This window comes from Aspergillus puulaauensis, chromosome 2 (genome assembly GCF_016861865.1).
Source record: "Aspergillus puulaauensis MK2 DNA, chromosome 2, nearly complete sequence".
NCBI lineage: Eukaryota > Fungi > Ascomycota > Eurotiomycetes > Eurotiales > Aspergillaceae > Aspergillus > Aspergillus puulaauensis.
Genome location: NC_054858.1, coordinates 3,353,602 through 3,372,263, shown reverse-complemented (window position 1 = coordinate 3,372,263; position 18,662 = coordinate 3,353,602). Strand labels below are relative to the sequence as shown.

The 18,662-nt window shown below is 51.6% G+C and overlaps 9 protein-coding genes across 9 annotated transcripts; 5 read left to right on the top strand and 4 right to left on the bottom strand.

Annotated features, from left to right (window-relative positions):
* Positions 1-257: 257 nt before the first annotated feature.
* APUU_21383S (Zn(II)2Cys6 transcription factor) lies at positions 258-3,041 on the bottom strand (the record flags this gene model as incomplete). The annotated part of the gene is made up of 7 exons (XM_041700128.1): positions 258-1,254; positions 1,302-1,472; positions 1,525-2,156; positions 2,203-2,288; positions 2,378-2,646; positions 2,718-2,852; positions 2,953-3,041. The coding sequence occupies 7 exons, from the start codon at positions 3,039-3,041 to the stop codon at positions 258-260; spliced, it is 2,379 nt and encodes a 792-aa protein (XP_041553145.1).
* A 631-nt stretch (positions 3,042-3,672) lies between these two features.
* Positions 3,673-4,746, bottom strand: APUU_21382S (putative proline utilization protein PrnX; the record flags this gene model as incomplete). Its single annotated transcript, XM_041700127.1, has 1 exon — positions 3,673-4,746. The coding sequence occupies one exon, from the start codon at positions 4,744-4,746 to the stop codon at positions 3,673-3,675; it is 1,074 nt and encodes a 357-aa protein (XP_041553144.1).
* A 370-nt stretch (positions 4,747-5,116) lies between these two features.
* Positions 5,117-6,628, bottom strand: PUT1 (proline dehydrogenase family protein; the record flags this gene model as incomplete). The annotated part of the gene is made up of 2 exons (XM_041700126.1): positions 5,117-5,978; positions 6,036-6,628. 2 exons carry the CDS (start codon positions 6,626-6,628, stop codon positions 5,117-5,119), a joined length of 1,455 nt encoding a protein of 484 aa, XP_041553143.1.
* Positions 6,629-8,856: 2,228 nt separating this feature from the next.
* Positions 8,857-10,754, top strand: prnC (delta-1-pyrroline-5-carboxylate dehydrogenase prnC; the record flags this gene model as incomplete). The annotated part of the gene is made up of 4 exons (XM_041700125.1): positions 8,857-8,988; positions 9,039-9,146; positions 9,210-9,571; positions 9,629-10,754. 4 exons carry the CDS (start codon positions 8,857-8,859, stop codon positions 10,752-10,754), a joined length of 1,728 nt encoding a protein of 575 aa, XP_041553142.1.
* Positions 10,755-10,924: 170 nt separating this feature from the next.
* On the bottom strand, positions 10,925-12,013 carry APUU_21379S (sugar phosphate isomerase/epimerase family protein; the record flags this gene model as incomplete). Its single annotated transcript, XM_041700124.1, has 1 exon — positions 10,925-12,013. One exon carries the CDS (start codon positions 12,011-12,013, stop codon positions 10,925-10,927), a length of 1,089 nt encoding a protein of 362 aa, XP_041553141.1.
* A 356-nt stretch (positions 12,014-12,369) lies between these two features.
* APUU_21378A (6-phosphogluconate dehydrogenase, decarboxylating) lies at positions 12,370-13,929 on the top strand (the record flags this gene model as incomplete). The annotated part of the gene is made up of 1 exon (XM_041700123.1): positions 12,370-13,929. The coding sequence occupies one exon, from the start codon at positions 12,370-12,372 to the stop codon at positions 13,927-13,929; it is 1,560 nt and encodes a 519-aa protein (XP_041553140.1).
* A 246-nt stretch (positions 13,930-14,175) lies between these two features.
* Positions 14,176-15,318, top strand: MEU1 (S-methyl-5-thioadenosine phosphorylase; the record flags this gene model as incomplete). The annotated part of the gene is made up of 3 exons (XM_041700122.1): positions 14,176-14,308; positions 14,365-14,868; positions 14,921-15,318. The coding sequence occupies 3 exons, from the start codon at positions 14,176-14,178 to the stop codon at positions 15,316-15,318; spliced, it is 1,035 nt and encodes a 344-aa protein (XP_041553139.1).
* Positions 15,319-16,254: 936 nt separating this feature from the next.
* Positions 16,255-16,521, top strand: APUU_21376A (uncharacterized protein; the record flags this gene model as incomplete). The annotated part of the gene is made up of 1 exon (XM_041700121.1): positions 16,255-16,521. The coding sequence occupies one exon, from the start codon at positions 16,255-16,257 to the stop codon at positions 16,519-16,521; it is 267 nt and encodes an 88-aa protein (XP_041553138.1).
* Positions 16,522-16,956: 435 nt separating this feature from the next.
* On the top strand, positions 16,957-18,633 carry APUU_21375A (Zn(II)2Cys6 transcription factor; the record flags this gene model as incomplete). Its single annotated transcript, XM_041700120.1, has 1 exon — positions 16,957-18,633. One exon carries the CDS (start codon positions 16,957-16,959, stop codon positions 18,631-18,633), a length of 1,677 nt encoding a protein of 558 aa, XP_041553137.1.
* Between the last annotated feature and the right edge of the window lie 29 nt (positions 18,634-18,662).

The window sequence follows — 18,662 nt, the reverse complement described above, 5'->3', positions numbered from 1 at the left end:
TAATGAAGTTTGATGTGACTAATAAATATTCCATTAACTATTTGAAGTAAACGGGAGCGTATAAGGGACACTCTAGGTATCTTGGCTGGCATATATAAAAATCAGGAAAGATAAAGAACCCCCAAGAACATATCAAAATATCAAAAATCGTAAGCACCTCCATGCTAATGTAGAAGAGGAACCTGCAGACTATAGAGAGCTTCATGTGATACAGCCAGTGCCAAAAGGCCCAGGTAACATAAGAGTTTTTAACTGAATCAAAATTGCATCCAGTTATCTGGTTTTATTTCCCCAGGAAGCCCCTGCTGTGTCTCCGTCTCGAAGCAAGGAATTGCCGTAAATTCATTAAGTTCCTGAGGAAGATTCGACACGAAATGATCGAGCCCAATATGCGGCATTTGCGAAAACGTATGAGGTGTTAAGAAATCAGAGGGGGAGGTAATATCAGGATGTGATACGGTTGGATCCTGCATCTCACTTTGACTAATGGACCCTGGAGCGGGTGTCAGGCCAGGTGGATGAACGCCGTTCCCATCAGGGGGATACGGCTCTTGGAAGGTATGGGCATCTGGCGAAAGTGGACCGGTTTTCCAGAGCATTTCCCAGTTTTTAAAGCGGTCGTATGCGGACTCATGAGACCCTGACTGGCTGGTTCCTTGAGAGGCACTATATTCTTCGAGACGGGATATGGCTCTTTCTAGAGCCTCAATGACACTTACGGCAGATCGAGCAGATCCGACGCCCATAGACATGATCTTGATGAGCCCCATGCCCTTCTGTAGAGCTTCGCGGAGTCTTTCTGTGCGTTTGGTCAAGCTCTGAGCGAGAATGACCAGTAGTGCAGCACGGCAGGAGCTAAATTCTGTGAAGGATGCACGAGCAAGACCCGTTTCATCCCGAAGTAGGCGGCAGAGGTCGATGATTTCTAGAGCTGCTTCAACACAGTCTGTGACCAGCGTTGACCGATTCTTGGAGACGCCAGAATTCATTTTTAGGGGAGAAATTTGGAATGCGGCTGAGAAGAACCCCTTCATGCTGCTGAATAGGAACGGTCGTCCCAAGAAAATTCGAGTGAGGCAGTAATCCAATTTCAGGTGTACATTCGATCGAAACAGAGGCCCTGTTGGATTTAGGTCCCGACAATTGGTCTCTTCTGGTAAAGTGTTCCACCAATCAACTAGGTGTTTGCGTAGATTGAGTAATCTTTCGAGGCAATCTGGCTGTTGGTTCTTGCGGCATTTTCGGAGAGTACATCTTCAATTTGTCAGCTTGTCATTTGAAGGGAGATTAAGAATTCTTACATCTCATTTGAAACCTCACCAAGCTTCAGTGTTAAAGTAATCAGGGTTATCATATTGGTATGGTTGGAAGCTTGGCCCCGTGGCATTAGTGCTGGAAAGTCAACGGGTAGTGCAGCGTCCACGTCCGTATCAGATAGAGAGACCGGTCTCCCGTGGAGAATACTGACTCGCCTGAGGATGGATTATTAGCATGTATCCAAAAGGCAAGGTGAAGGGAGCTCACTTTTCAATAGTATAAGCCGTCCAAAATACCCTATTCCGAAGTTCGATCATATGAGGTGGAAGTCCTGAGCCACTGTATTTTCTGTGCATGCCGTTTTGAATCGCCATCTTCAGGGCAAGGCCAAAGTAAGTGTAACAAAGGCCCGAAGTATCAAGAGGTAATAGGTATGTACCAATCAACAAGCAAGCCTGTACACTGCGAATCGACGCCGAGGCAATAATATCAGGGAGCAATTTAGAGGCGAATTGATAAAATGTCAAGCCAACCTCGTCCTCAGAGAAACCGTGGTCATCGGTATCAGTAGAGCTGGACGATACGCGGTTCACTGGAGTCGCTGACTCCATGTGCGCGAATTGTGTTCCAATCGCAAGAACCATCAAAATAGAGCAGACTGCACCGGCGTCATTGCACGAAAGACTTGCAGGGTTTATATAGCAAAGGTTGAGTTTATCTTTGAGCCAGTCCTCTTCAACGTAGAAGTTATTTGTCTGGGCGTATTTGAAGAACATCTGCACCAAGAAGTCGGCTACAAACCGGGGTGGTAGGCACGTAACAGACGCAGATACAACAGCTCCAGACTGCAATTGCGTTGCCCGCCACCGCTCTTCAAAGGGTTCACTTTCGGTAGAGACCTGGAAGGGTCAGCAAGGTCTGCGGGAAGAATGGCGACCGACATACCTCTGGTGTTTCAGCCTTCATCCACTCGTCAATTTTCTTCCTAATCTTCATAGAAAAGTTCAGGTAGGAGAATTCGCCCGAGTACTCTGTCGAAGAGTTAGTAAAGTTGTTCACAGCAAAACACCAACAATGCCTCCAGTTGGAGGGTCATCTCAGCCATGAGCAATCAACATACGCATTGTATTATCCGGCAAAGCCTTGATAGTGAAATCTTCATCATCGATCGCCAGATCATCAAGCTCCTCGCTTTCCAGCACGACCGACGGACCTCCCTCCGAGTCAGAAGTACGATGTTTACTCTTCAACTCCTCCGCAGTCTTCCGAAGCGACTGAATATCGAGAGAAATATTCGGCACATAATGCTGTAGTATCCGTTCCATGCATCGGATTCTCTCAGCCTCAAGCATGTCATGGCGGCTGCGTGCGGCGGTTCGTTCCAGCAATCTATAATTCAATCACCTCTGTAAGCATCCGTCCACAACCTATATTCCTCATTGATAATTTGGCCGACTTACGAGACAGATGACGAGCGCGAGGGCTTCTCCGCTTGATCGGCGTGCGTGAAGACACACTGGCGGCGATATCGAAGGCACCGACGGCAGGGAACGCCCCCTTCACATTTCTCTTTTACGCGACGACAGCCATCGCAGCTAGCGCAGCAAATAGAGTTAGTCGTGAGAATAAAAGTGTGGTGAACGCGAAACCGAAAGACCCGGAACAAGGTCGCATGCCGGCTGGGGGGCGACTCACGCTCGCACCGCCCTTTTGCGGTTTTCCTCCGAAACGCGGGGTCGTTTTTGCTGGCCGGTGCCAGCGGGTGTAGATGGAGCCTCGTCCATGATAGTAGAGGATCAAGGGGGGTGCGTGCTCTGGATCATCGTAGGGTAAATCGAGCAAGGGTGGGTTGTGGGAGCGTGCGAAAGAGCGTGGCGGAGAGGAGAGATGGTGGAATTGCAAGAGAATAACCAGGGATTTCTTATCCGACTCCGCTCGCTGATAAACGGTTCCCCTCAGCCCCATCTATGACCGCTTCCTTGCCGGCTTCCAGAAAGATCTGCGTTTCATAGTCCCCATCCTAATCCTTGTTAAATACTGGTACCTATACCTATTGAAGGCAATTGATTTTATGGTTCAGTTTTCTCAACATCTGTGTTGTAGACTGTTTTTATGGTTTGCGAATTTCGAAATCCAGGTCTGCCCATTTACACTGGATGTATGCTACTATAGGCTGCATTCTTCTCGGCTGCTTTTATTCTAACTTTATGGGTATTGGTTTAATACAATCTTTCTTTAGGCATAGTCGGGCCTACTGGAGTCGGTCTTTGTTTTCCAAACTCAGGTTACTTCTAAGATTGAGCAGTGAATATATATTTGTCCTCGGCGGTGGCTTCCTCTTTCTATCGGAACGCCTTCCGAATTTGATAAAGCGACATCTATGCACGGTAAACATAATAGATTTTATACCCCTGCCTAGAACCCATCAACCTCCATTCCGATTCCCCTCTCTTTCCCAACATCCAGCAACTTCTTCCCAGTAACCAAATCCATAATCCCCATTCCCACAACCTTAATCACCACATTGCACCCCTCAGACACCTCCACAGGCCTCAGCTCCTTGATCGTCCCACCCAGCTCCTGACCCTGATACAACTCCCCAAGCTCAATAAGCTGCTCCCCTTTCACTCCCGCAAGAATGAGCTCCCCAGACTCCTCAAGACAAGCCTCCCTCGAATCAACATAAACCTTCCCGCCGCCCGAAAGCAGCGTCTGCGAGTCAATCTCTTGCATATGCGGCCTGTACGAGCCAATAAGCGAGATGAATCTCTGCTTGACGGGCTGCTGCTGCTGTAAGTAGGCATAAGGGAAGTTCGGCTCCGTCGACGGCGTGCAGCTGAATATCACATCGCTGAGACTTAATTCAGACCGGAGACGCTCGTCGTAGTCCCCTGTCCCTTCCTTCGCTAGCGTGCTCATCGTGACTTCAGGATACGTGCGCCTCAGGTCAGTGATAACATCGCGCTCCAATTCCTCAAGACGCTTGCGGCCGCGGTTGACGAAAGTGATTCTGCGGATCTGGCCGGGTAGTAAGAGGAGTGCCAACCGCGAATGCCATTCCGCCTGGCGCCCGGAGCCGAGAATAACAATATTCTCCCGTTTCAGAGAAGAGGCTCGAACAAACAGCGACATAATTGTGAGCGCTGTCCGGAAGGCGGTGACCTCAGCGGCGCTAAGGAGGCCCAGGAGCTCGCCTTTTGGGGAGAAGATGTTGATGACGCCTAGGACGCCGTGGGATTTGGAGACGGTGACGATCTTGGCGCCTGTGCTGGCGGTATTGGAGACAGGCATGAAGAGGGACAGGTCGCCTGTCTTGGAGGTGATTGCTGTGCGCAGAGGTTGGTGGACAAGGCGCTCATTTTCTGGGGTGGTGGATTGAGCTGAGACCGTGACGAGGGCTTCGTCTAGGGTCTGTAGGAAGGAGAGACATTGGGGCTGTGTGAGTTGGCGAAGGATTTGGGCGACTGCAGGTTCTGGGAGGAGATGCATGGTGGGTTTGTGTAGACTTGCTTGTTTAGTTGAGTCTGGTTGTTACACATGCAGAGGCTGGGATTGTAATATATTGACTTGGAGAAGATGGTGGGGGAGACGGAGATCACAGCGATGTCGGAGTTAGGGATAACGGCTACACTCGGTCCAGACCAAGGCACAGCATATCAACGCAAATGGTACGACAGACTGGAGTCAAGATACTGGGGCTATTCGAAGGTGAATAAAAATGTTCATGTCATTATCATAAGCTGCAATGCTGACGCTATCTAAATGCATTTCGTAAATCTAGAGAATCACCACCGACGCCGCTCAAGTCCTGAACTATACCAGGACAAAATCAAACAAACAAAGTAAGCCGATCTATGACTCAGTTGCTGGAGCGAAAGGCGAGGCGAGCCCTGCGCTTGAGTTCGCTGAACATCGCCTCCTGCGATTCCTTTGTGCGTCCAACTGCCTCAGTGTTCTCCACTGCCCGGCGGAGCAAGAAACCCATGCATTCCTTGACGGAGCCCCAGGTAAGAAGCTTGTACACATTCGGGGATTCAGTGGGCTGGGTCTTAGCCGTCTCGGCTTCGGCGCTCTGGAAGCCCTGCAGCAGTTCGCAGCTGATCTCGTCGGCCATTCCCTGCAGCTGAGCGTAGCTGAGATCCACATTGGAGTTCTGGCCCCGGCTAGCCTGCTCGAGACGAAGAGCGTGTGCCTTGCGGACAGACTCCCGGTTGTGCGTGGCGATGATGACATTGACAGGTGGAAGCTCGGTGGCATGTTCAGCAGAGGCGGACTTCAGCATCCCATTGTAACGACGGGTGAGAAGAGCATCAACGACGCCATCATAGCATTCATCAGTTTCTTCCTTCTTAGCCCAGATCAAGTGTCGAGGTTCGGTTTTCAAGTAAGCGCCACGGACGAGCTTGACTCCCAACGTGTAGCCTTCCTGGCGAGAAATTTCGAGGTGTCTGGCGAGCGTGGTGGGGGTGGAGCACAGGTATGCCTGGTAAGTGTTGTAGAAGACAGCATGGCCAGGAGTGCGCGAGTTGCAGTACTTTTGGTACCTCATCGCCCACTCTTCAATTCCTGGCTGCACAGCCTGCTCCTCTGCATCTACGAGCAACCGCACGTTTCGCGAGACGGCGAGATCGCAGATTTGCTTGATTGATTCATCCATGAACTCCGAGGGAGCAGCCTGCTTCTGGAGGTACTCGAGTGCTTGGACGCCCATACCAGTGAACCTTTTTGTTTGTTAGATGAGGTTTCGATTCGAGCATAGAGAGAAGTGGGTAACTTACTTCAAGGCCACAAAGTCACCTTCCTGAGCCATGTCTACGGTCTGGAGGGTGCCGTCCAGCCACATCCGGATCTCCTGCCGGCTGGCCTTCTCATCGCGGGGGTCTGCGTTAGATTCGCCCACCAGGACTTCACGGGCGTAACCGAGGAGTACTCCGCGGTATCCCAAGTGTTTGATTGCGTTGATGGAGCGCTGGACTTCGAGCTTGTTCTCGCCGGCGTTGAACTGCTTGTATAGAGTGTGCTTGACGAGCAGGTTCAAGAAGGGGTTCTTCGCGACATCTAGAATAGCCGTCTTAGGGTGCGCGAGAGCGGAAAGAGTGTAGATGCATGGCTTCAAAAGCACAGAAGATGAGGAGACGGAGAGGATCAGTAGCGAGCGGAGGACGGAAGAGAGTGGCAGCTTCGCAAGTGGCGAGGCCGATGGCTTCTTGGGAGACTGGGGAGCCTGATGCCAGAGGCCGTTCGTGGTCTCAGCTGTGAGAGACGACTTCGCATTACTTGTTCGGCTGACGAATCTTGCAGTCTGATAAGACGACGGTGGAGTGATACTAGACAGTGCCCGCACCGAGGGGCGAGGGGTGGCGGCCTTCATGCTGGTTGTGGCTGCAGAGAGGGGTAGGTGTTTGTTCTCTTGGAAGGATAGGTGTAGATATGGGAGGTATTTCTGGATGATAAGGATAACTGAGAATATTTGAAGTCTATTGAAGGTGGTGTAGAGTAATATGTGTTATGGCAATAGGTGGGAAGTAGATATGGTTCAGGTGACATTAGCCGGTACAAGCCGCCCTGAACCGGCAAGCTGTTACACAGGCAAGATCCTGTCCGCGTGCCATTCCAACCCTGCCAGGAGCCGGTGAGCGCCTGCGCCAGATCTACCGATTTGCTAAGCTGGAGAATTATTCACAAGATGGGGAAGATGGGTCGTGCTCGGCCGAAATGGCTGTGATTGTCGAGTTTCTATGAGTAAAAGATTTTTTTTTTCTCCCCGGAGACCCATCCGAAGGGAAAGCAATCAAAAGCAAGGTCTTATGCATAGCACGGACCGGCAGTTGTTATCTCGGATTGCGTGCCAGATCCTGGTTTGATAGTACGTATTAGTGTGTGAGCAACTGAGCATTGCAGACAGCGCCGGTCCACGGGCCGGTGCCCTCAGACTCCACCGGATGGAGTTTTCTGACCGGCCCGGTTGCTGCAGTGGGAGGCGACCTGCGCGCCGTCTTATCTAAGTTATCCCCTGTCTCTGGTTTGCTGATGGCCTGGCTCAGTGGGTCAGATTCCTTCCTTCAAAGTTCCAGCTTCCATGTCGAGTTGTCGACTTCTTGTCGGTCAATCTCCGACCGGCCTATCCACACCCACGCTATCTGGCTGATCTCCCATTCTGATCCAATCAGTTTCGCAGGACACTCACCAAATGCCAAGCTTTTGTTTAGTGGCAGATTCTAGTAGGGATCATTCACACTGCGCCGTGCGGTCAGTTTGCGGAGAGGATTCCAGAGTCTATCTACATCGTACAGATCCCTGTAGAATGTTGCAGGGACGTACGAATGCCTCCAAATCTGTATTTGTTGTTACTTGCCACTATGCAAGGACAGCTGTGAGGAGGTGTCTATCTTACATTTGGCTAAGTACTACTACTCGACAATGCCTAGTCCCCAGCGCCAGTGAAATCACATCACCACACTAACACATTATCGCTGGTACTTTCTCCGAGTCCCGGTTCCCTCTGCAGTCAGGGGCCCAGGGCAGTCCTGTCCATTTACCCAAATCGGACACTAACTGGACACACCACGTCCCACGACCTCCCCGGGCCCATATCACCCTTGACGATGCTTAAAATACCAGAAGCCAATAGGATTAGCATTCCGCACAACCATTAATGTGTAATATTAACCTTATCTCATGGTGTAATGGTAAGTAGGTCGTTGACTCAATCTGGAGTATGCCCTGGGATGCACTTGTATCCCCATCTCACATTCTACTTCGACATCGCTAAGATGGGTACCCCGTCAGCTAAGATCATGGAGGGGGATGCCTCCTCCATTTGCCACGGACACGGAGCATCGAAAAAAGATGGCATTGGGTTTGTTGCCGGCTACAAATCACCAGTTTTTTGCTATGCTGCTGCTAGCCTTAGCAAAAGGGGCTGTTGAGAGGTAGATAAGCGTTAACAAGTCACTGCTTCAGGAATGATCATCATATAGCTGCTTCACATTGTAGATTTACTATGAGCTAGGCTTTACGGTTTTCGAGCTTTCTCTTCGTTATTAACTCGTGAGCACCCGTTAATAATGAGGGGAGTATACACTGGTATATATATTGTATGTAGATCGTGAAGCACCGAGTGCGAAGCTGGACAGGAATGTGAAACAAACCAAAGCAAATCTTCAGGAAAATACAATATCGACAATCAGAATAGCAGCCGATGATTAATGTATCGGATGCCCATCCGTATTGTTGTATACAAACACAATAAAGAATGTGGCGGGTGCCACTGGAGATCCGGCCCGGTCAGTCCCACCGGGAGCACCCCGGCATGTACTGTAGATTCCCGACTGAGACTGACCGGCGGAAACGACTCACGAGTCGCATTGCAGTTGCGGGGCGAAGTTTTCCATGGAAAAGACGGCTGAATATTCTGACCGTCTCCAAATATGCGATTGGCGCAGAAACGCGCCCTGCAACACCGGTGGTAACCGGCAGCTTTAAATCACGGGAGCTTCCCCGCATGCCTGCATTCCGCCGTGTTTGCTCTCCTCACCTCTCCTCTTCAACTTCCTCTCTTTCAATATCGTATTCATTTCACGAAAAGAGAGATACATAATGCAATCGTCGCTGCTGCTCCGCGCGAGGGGTCTCCCTGCCGCCAGAACTACTGTTTCCTCCGCCTTGTCCCGTACAAAGACTGCCTCGTACGCCACCTTCAAGGTTCCTCGCATCGACAATGAGCCAAACGTGAGAACATCTGTTGTTGCTGTAAATCGACCTTGCTAATTATATGGTAGAAACATTACACTCCTGGCTCTCCTGACCGGAAAGCTCTCCAAGATGCTTTGGCTCGCTCACAGCAGAATGCTCCTCTCAGCGTTCCTCTAGTTATCGCCGGACAGGAGGTAAGAAAAGATTTCGCCGTAGCTTCCATTCTTAGAGAGGAAGCAAGAAACTAATAATACCAGATCAAAGCTTCTGAATCGTTCACACAATCGAACCCCGCCTCTCACGGCCCGGTGGCAACTTACTCCAACGCAACGGCCAGAGACGTTGAAGCGGCTATCGCGTCCGCTCTCGAAGCTCGCAAGTCATGGGCCTCGACTCCGTTCGCTGATCGTGCCAGTGTTTTCCTCAAGGCGGCCGACTTGATCTCCACAAAGTACCGCTACGATGTGATGGCTCTCACTATGCACGGCCAGGGCAAGAATGCCTGGCAGGCAGAGATCGACTCCGCAGCCGAGCTCATTGACTTCTTCCGCTTTGGTGTCAAGTATGCTGAGGATCTGTATGCGCAGCAGCCCGTGCACAATGCGCCTGGTGTTTGGAAGTAAGTTCAATGTAACATACGACTTGGTAAAAAGAAAATGAATGCTAACGGGAATAGCCGCGTTGAATACCGCCCTCTGGAGGGATTCGTCTATGCTATCAGTCCCTTCAACTTTACCGCCATTGGTGGTAACTTGGCTGGTGCTCCTGCACTGATGGGTAACGTTGTCATCTGGAAGCCTTCTCCATCTGCCATTGCGTCCAACTGGCTCGTCCACCAGATCCTGCTCGAGGCAGGTCTGCCCAAGAACGTTATCCAGTTTGTTCCTGGTGAAGCCGAAGAGGTGACCAAGACTGTTCTTGACCACCCCGACTTCGCTGCTCTCCACTTCACCGGTAGCACCAACGTTTTCCGCAACCTGTATGGTCAGATCTCCACTGGAGTTGCGGCTGGCAAGTACCGCAGCTACCCTCGCATTGTCGGAGAAACTGGCGGCAAGAACTTCCACCTTATTCACAAGTCGGCCGACGTGCGCAATGCCGCTGTCCAGACCGTTCGTGGCGCGTTCGAATTCCAAGGCCAGAAGTGCAGTGCTACATCGCGCGCATACGTGGCTGCCTCTATCGCCGATGAGTTCGTGGAGCAGGTCGCTACTGAGACCAAGAACTTGAAGGTCGGCCCTCCTTCTGAATTCTCTAACTTCTGCGGTCCCGTTATCCACGAGGCATCGTTCAACAAGCTCAGCAAGGTCATCGACGAAGCCAAGAACGACCCCGAGCTTGAGCTGGTTGCTGGAGGCACCTATGACTCTTCCAAGGGCTGGTACATCCAGCCCACCGTCTACCGCACATCCAACCCCGACCACCCTCTTATCACTCGCGAGCTCTTCGGCCCCGTCCTCGTCATCCACACCTACAGCGATGCCACCGAGGCCGAATTCGCTCGTATCGCCGAGAAGATTGACCAGACCGGTGAATATGGCCTGACTGGTTCCGTGTTCTCTCAGGACCGAGAGGCCCTTGAAGTGGCGAATGAAGCCCTCCGCAACGCCGCCGGTAACTTCTACATCAACTGCAAGAGCACCGGTGCCGTTGTTGGCCAGCAGCCTTTCGGTGGCGCCCGTGCCAGTGGTACCAACGACAAGGCTGGTAGCGGAAACCTGCTCTCCCGCTTCGTCAGCTTGCGCTCGATCAAGGAGGAGTTCGTCCCGACGTACAAGGTCACCTACCCCAGCAACGAGTAGGCTGCTACAGGCGTCTTTTAGCAGGTCGTTTACTATTCCCCATTTGTTACGTCTGTCATGTTTGACTTCACATTGCATATAATCTGGCGTTTTTCTTTTCTTACTATTTGACGAAAAAAAGTCATGACTGCATTAGGTTTTCTGATATCAATACACTATTTATACATCGTCTAAACCTGCGCCTCACAATTCTCAATAAACTTCCCCATACTAACCTTCGCCCTCCCCGCAAACTCCCCCAGCTCATACTCCTTCCCACTCCCATCTTCCCCACCATCGAAAATCTCCATAGAAAACCACCCCCTAAACCCCGTCTTCAGCACAGCAGTCCCCACAGCCTCAATAGGCAAATACCCACCATCATACGGCATAGGTCTATAATCATGACTCCACCGCCCCCTCGGGGCCGTCCCATCAACAACACCCGCATCCAACGGCTTCGTCGTCTTCGTCGAAGACTCAGACCCCGGAGCAACAGGCACATACGCATCAGACACCTGCAACAAATAGATCTTCTCCCTTGGCACAGCCCTCGCCAACTCAGCCATACTCTCCTCAAACCGACCACTCAATTCCTTCTCCCCCTCAGAGCCCGGGTTCACACCACCAACCCGTCCAGAAACCGTCGTCGGATCCCCCCACTCCCCACCCGCAGACTGGAACGTATCCAGACAAAGCCCGACATTATCCCTGTCCACATCACGCACAATCTCCCAAACATCCTTCCAGTCCGGCGCATGCGAAGACCAGCACCAGTTCTCGTATGCGAGACGCATACCCTTCTCCTCTAGTAACCCCGCTAACTCGCGCAGATCCTCGATGATATTACCCCGTAGCGACGCCGAATCCGATAGCTTGTCCAGCGGCGTATCAGTCGATCCCACCTGCAACATATCCGTCCCTGCAGCCTCCATAATCCCAATCCAGCCCTTTGCACGGGCAAACGCGTCCTCCCGCTCGGGGGACCCGCGCGGCCAGCCCTCGAAATTCGAGAATGGTTGCAGCATCATTATGGATAGGTTGTGGGCTTTGCATAGCTTTGCGACCTCTGATGCGGCGGTTCTGAGTTCGGAGTAGAATTCGGGAGAGACGGATTTGTTGTTGTGTAGACTTGAGGCGTAGGAGAGAAGGTCTGGGAAGGCGAGCTCGATTCCTGTGAAGCCGGAGCTGCTGAGGGCGGATAGTTTGGAGGGGAGGGGGGTGTCTGTAGTGCCGAGGGAGCAGGTTGCGTAGGAGAGGGGGATGTTTGAAACTGGCATTTTTGGATAGTTGATATTCCGTTTGATGAGTGGAATATTATTATGTTATTTGTACTCTAAAGTGGGATATACGGTGTATGCAGCGGTGTTTATAGATCGGATACAGCGGTATGATGTAACGATGAGGTTGCGGAGCAAATGGACGAGCCAACAAGTCTTGTCGAAGCTTGGGTTCGCCTCATTTTGACCTGAGAATAATATAATTCCAGATACTAGCCGTAATTAGCTGCGTTCCAATGATGTAACTTCGACCTAGCTTTTTCTTTTTTAACTGCCGAAGTATCCTCCAGTCTTGAAACTACGTCCGCAAAATATCAACCTCACTTTACTCGCGAATCTACAGAATTTACTACACAATGCCGTCGCAACAGGAAATAGTTAATAAATTCAAGCGGATTGGGATTGTTGGGTCCGGGAATATGGGCTCCATGATGGCCTTCGCCTTCTCGGAGCTCGGGCTCGACGTATCCATCTGGGACGTGAAGCACGAGAATGTAGACCAGCTGCTTGAATCGAGCAAGCACGCCAACTACAAGGATGGAGGCAAGATCGAGGGATTCTACGATATCAGCAAGTTCACGAAAAGCCTGGAAGGGCAGGGCGAGCGAAAAATATTCCTCTTTTCGATCACGCATGGTGATCCTGCGGATTCTGTTCTGAAGACGATCAAGGGTGACCTGAAAAAGGGCGATATTATCCTTGATGGCGGGAATGAGAATTATCGCCGTACGGAGAGGAGACAAAAGGAGTGCCAGGAGATTGGAGTTAGTTGGATTGGCTTGGGTGTGTCTGGGGGTTATCAGTCTGCTCGACGGGGCCCCAGTCTATCGCCTGGTGGGGATAAAGAGGCGCTTGACCTTGTCATGCCTCTTTTGGAGCTCTATTCTGCGAAGGATTCAAAGACGGGACTTCCCTGTGTGACCAGAATTGGACCCGGCGGATCAGGCCATTTTGTGAAAATGGTTCATAATGGAATTGAAGGCGGAATGCTCTCAGCTGTTGCCGAGGCGTGGTCTCTTCTCTACTATGGCAGAGAGCTTGGATACGAGGAAATTGCCGACATATTTGCAGAATGGAATAACAAAGGAGAACTGCGAAACAACTTCCTGCTCGAAATTGGAGCCGATCTACTGCGCGTCAAGAAGACAGCAAAGGGCGACGGTAAAGGTCAAGGAGTGGGAGACAATGGATACGTGCTTGACGATGTTTTGGACAAGGTGGTACAGGACGACGATAACACGGAGGGCACGCCATTCTGGTCGATCATGGAGTCTGCTGCTCGACATGTCTCTGCACCAACGCTTGCTACAGCACACTATATGCGGATTTCAAGCGGAAACCGCGCGGAGAGACTCGAGGTCGCGAAGAAGCTCAAAATTCCAACCCCCACTCCTATTCGAGGTATGAAGACCTTTGAGGCGTTCAAGGAGCATCTGCGTCGCGCAGTTTATGCCTCATTTCTAGCAAGCTTTTGTCAGGGTCTCGAGATGATCGCTCGCGCCTCAGAAGACGAGGGCTGGGACATCGACCTGGGGAAGTGTCTGCAGATCTGGCGTGCAGGATGCATTATCCGATCCGAGGGGATTGCAGATATCCTGCAGCCAATTCTTTCGAATAATAAGGAATTGACGAATATGAAATATATCGACAAGGTGGCGGCAGAGTTGCAGCGAACATACGGCTCGCTGAAAGAGATCACCATTGCCGCTATCGACTCAGACCATTATCTCCCGGCAATTTCCGCCACTTTGGAATACGTCAAGTATGAAGCAGGAACAATATTGCCGACCAAGTTCATGGAAGCGCAGATGGACTTCTTTGGAGCGCATGGGTACAACCTGCCTGGAGTGCCAGGGGAGGATCCAGGACCAGTGGGTAAAGGGGCGCACCATTATGAGTGGCGGCCAGCAGAATAGAGTGTCATAGGCAGATTAATATGCAGAACGAACGTTAGAGTGTTCAAAACTTTGATTAGCATTTCCAAGAGTCGAGACCGTACGGAGAGTTGTTGGTAGAAGCCGGCTGGTGCCTGAGGACGCACGTGGGTGACCTCCTTGGCCCAATCGGGACTGAGGGGCATCGACCCCGCCGCCGAACATTTTCTGCGCTGGCCTGAAATTGCGACTTCACCGCGCGGTTGATTGGCATTGGTTCCTCGGTGGATGCTGCTGCGCTCTTTCCTTCGATCCTTTTCCTCTCGCGCTCTCTCTTCTATTTCTCAACGCCCCCCGAGGAGAATAGAATCGCCAAAACAACTCGCCGCAAGAATGGCTGCCCTTCCCAACACCTACGACGGTTAGCTTCCGCGGGGACCCTCTTAAAGAACGAGCTGACACTGTTGGATGCTACAGAGCCCGTCCGTATCGCGGTTATCGGTGGCACAGGTCTGCGTGAACTTCCCGGTTTTACCCAGGCTGCCTCGCTCAACATCTCAACGCCATGGGGCACCCCCTCCTCCCCGATAACCATCCTGCACCACACTGTCAAGGACAAGACCGTCGCTGTTGCGTTCCTTAGCCGCCACGGAGCTCACCACCAAATCGCCCCTCATGAGGTGCCCGCGCGCGCTAACATTGCCGCCCTTCGCTCCATCGGTGTCCGCACCATCATCGCTTTCTCTGCTGTCGGTAGCTTGCAGGAGGAGATCAAGCCTCGCGATTTCGTCGTCCCGGACCAGGTCATTGACCGCACCAAGGGTATCCGGCCCTTCACGTTCTTCGAGGGTGGCATCGTCGGCCACGTCCCCTTCGGTGATCCCTTTGACGAGGGCGTTGCCAAGGTGGTTCGGGCTTGCGGACACAGCTTGGAGGGAGAGGGCGTGACGCTGCATGACCGCGGCACTCTTGTCTGCATGGGTACGCATCCGAATTGCTAGCACGTTTATATGTCACTAACCTTTGCGTTTAGAGGGACCCCAATTCTCCACTCGCGCTGAGAGCAAGCTTTACCGCTCATGGGGCGGCTCCGTTATCAACATGTCAGCCCTGCCTGAGGCCAAGCTCGCCCGCGAGGCTGAAATCGCATACCAAATGATCTGCATGTCCACCGACTATGACTGCTGGCACGAGACTACCGAGGACGTCACCGTCGAGATGGTGATGGGCAACATGAAGGCCAACGCCGTGAACGCGAAGCACTTTGTCACTGCTGTCCTTGACGAGCTGGCGGCCGAGCACAACTCGGACCTTGTCCAGGCGAAGCAGTATGCTGGATCGGTGAAATTCGGCCTCAGCACACCACAGACACAGTGGTCTCCCGAGGCGAGCGAGCGGATTAACTGGTTGTTCCCCGGTTACTTCCAATAGACGCTTTGATATGAGTTATGTCAGCGCAGACATAGACGATAGCTTGAAATAGAGAACGATTTATGACTTATACTCTAACTCAAACGGTGCAACTTCGTAGCTCCATCTCAACAGCGCCTTGCAGCACGGGCAGAATCACGTGGATTCCGGAAAGTTTCTATTATCGACAAAGACAGAGGCGCAAGAGCAGGAACCCAAGGAACTCAAGGAATTCAAACCAAATTCACATTCAGGGGGAAAGCCCAAGCCACGAATCACGCGATCCAAAACCACGCTTCTGCAGGCTCAGCATCTCCAGCGCAACCGAACCTAGCAATGGAATAACTAAGAAGAATGAACCTGCCATAGTCAGAGTAAGCACGGCCAGGGCCGACAGTCCAAGCCACAGCTCGGATCGTGCTCTGATTCGCCCAGGGTCAAAATTAGCGTCGGATTTTGTTCAGATATCGCGTGTTGTGATTTGCCCGCTCGCAAATGACGTCACACCATTCTACGCTATCCTGCTTTGGGAAGTATATGGTCCTGGAAACAGCCCTAGGGACCCTCTCCGGGCGATGCATCAAGAACGCCGTTTCAGCTAGTGGTGGGGGAAGAGATAGTGAGAGTAAGAGCAAGGGAAATTAGACTTGGAACGGTCAGTAGGATGGGGTAAATTTGGAAGGATCTTCATTTAGATTTCGCTGGTCTTGGGTTCTTATAAGGGCGTGTTCTGCAATCTCTGCGAAGACTGTTTCTTCTGCATAGCTATATCTGCCTATCCATTCCTTCCTTCTTATTCTACCTGTCTCTCGCTTTTGGCTTGCATAAAGTCGTCCATTCGTTTTAAACTAGAGTGAGTACGATAGCCCTACTTCCTTCTCCTACCCAGCTGTCGATTTCGGCCTCTAAACCACCTTACTAACATCCACCCGTCTAATAGAAACAACATAAACAACCATGGCCATCGCAAAAGAAGTCATCATCCTTATCGTCATCGTCGGCTGCGTCGTCAGCGTCCTAATAGGCTACTCCATCCACTCGCTCGCTACAAACGGCTTCCACGGACAGGGAGAACCCAAGGAAATGTCTGACGACCAGAGACGGTATATGCGGGAGTTCCGATTGAAACAGATGAGCTGGATGGCGCGAGACGCGCGAGACGCGCGGTCACGGCCGGATATCGAGACGCCGGTTGGGTCGGGGGTTTATTCGAGGATGGGGTAGGGTGTCTTCTACTACTCAATGGGATGGATGGGGTATTTGGGTTGGATGGGGATTATTATGTATTTCGCATGTCGATGTCTTTTATGGGTTTCTTTTGTTAGGATGGGTTGGATTGGAGTTTGGGTGGCGTTTCCAGGATAATAGGGCTTGCATTGATGAAATTAAGGATTCAGCGTGTGTTGAGTTTGTAAATTGGCAGGAATATAAATAGCAGTTAGGGTCCGTTGATTGACCAAGTGGAGCTGCCGCTGTTCAGCGTCTCCATTCTCCATCCGTTCCTCTCGCCCGTGCTTTCAAGTTTCAAGGTTCACTTGCAATCTGCAATACTTTCGGTTTTCCTGGGGCTATTAATTTACTACTACTGACCCCGCCAGGCTATGGTTAATTCCCACACATTTACCCATAGAATGACCTTCAACGTTCCGTAACGTCGCCATGCCCCTTTCACATCCCCTACGCTCTCCTGACCATCTCGGGCCTCTCAAGTCGCGACGAGGTTGCAAAGCATGCAAGGCCCGAAAGGTCAAATGCGGCGAAGAGAAGCCTAGCTGTCGACGGTGTCTCGCGAGAAGATACAAATGCGAATACGCCACCTCCACGAACGATTCCTACGCCGCGGCCGCATCAACCACGTCTATCCTCAATCTCCCCATCTCCCCATCTCCAAACACTGTATGGCGAGAGCGTCGCGCTTTCGCTTATTATTTTGAACATGCGGCCCCGTACCTAGGTGGGGGACTTGACCAGGACTTTTGGGCCCGTGTCGTCCCCTGGGCCTGTCGTACCGAGCCTGCCATCTGGGATGCCGTGAATGCAATCAGTACCTTGTTTGAATACCCTGATATGTGCCATGACTTCGTATTCCTTAGCCTGCGACACGAAATGTCTCCTGCGCTCAACCCGAAGCAGAGCGAGGCCCTGTGCTGGTACTCGCGCTCGTTGTCGAAGATTCGCACCCAGATTAACCGTGGTAGTGTTGATGCACAAGTTGCCTTGATTAGCTGTGTGCTATTTGTATGTATAGAGACGTTGCAAGGCCATGTGGAAGAGGCCCTGCAACTCTATAACCAGGGGATCAAGCTTATACTCGACTTACGTGCTAAATCCTCCAGTTTCCAGGCAACTCTACTTGAAGGTACTCTCGCTCCTCTGTTCATGCGCCTCGGGTCAGCTGCTTTGTCGATTTCAGGGACGTCGATATGTGATCTGTTCAGCGATATCAACAACGGAGAAACGTACAATTTTACGTCGCTGGGTTCCGCTCGAGATGCGCTCATACCACTTTCGGCTCAGGTCCAAATTCTGGAAAGGGAATCAGGAAGCAACCCATTCATCGGCCTTGAAGCGAAAATCACCCCTAAGCTCATAGCGAAACGAAGTCGACTCCAAGAGGCCCTTAGACGCTGGTGTTGCGCTTACAACGACCTCACGCAAAAGTTGCAAAGCACGAGCCCACCTCCCATGAACTCGAATCCCTCAATCCAAGCCTTGCTTATCATGTACCACACCACGTTGTCTATGATAACGTCAACTTGTCTGGAACGCAGTGAAACAGTCTATGATGCCCACCTTCCCAGCTTCCGCCTCATTGTAGAACAAGCGACCATTGCACTCGACAATTCAGCTAGTCCAAATGGAACCCAGCCTGCCTTCACGTTTGAACTTGGCGTTGGGTTACCTCTCTTCTGGACGGCCATGGAATGCCATGATCCAGCTCTGCGGCGAAAGGCGCTCGAACTCCTGCGCAAATCACCACCAGTGCAAAGCTTCTACAAATGCGCAACTGGGTTGATGCTTGCGGGAAAGATCATCGAGCAGGAAGAGGCGCTCAGCAGGAGCATACTTCGGCAAAGAGCACGGCAGTCTGGGGATAGCATCGCCTCAAATACATCAGAGGATGATATCGAGGTGACAGAGATCCCCGAGGAAGCACGAATCCATCACTACGCTGTCTTTCGGCCGCGCGATCAACCATTCTTACTCGGTCCACACGATGTTTCCAAATGGAATAAGGGCCCAGAGCAGCTATTCATGAGGTATACACGGTATCGAAGGGACCCCAATGACGAGTCGGTTTTGCACTTGCTTGATGAATGTGTGTCCATGGACTGAACTGTTGCATGCGGCAACGGCGCTGTTAT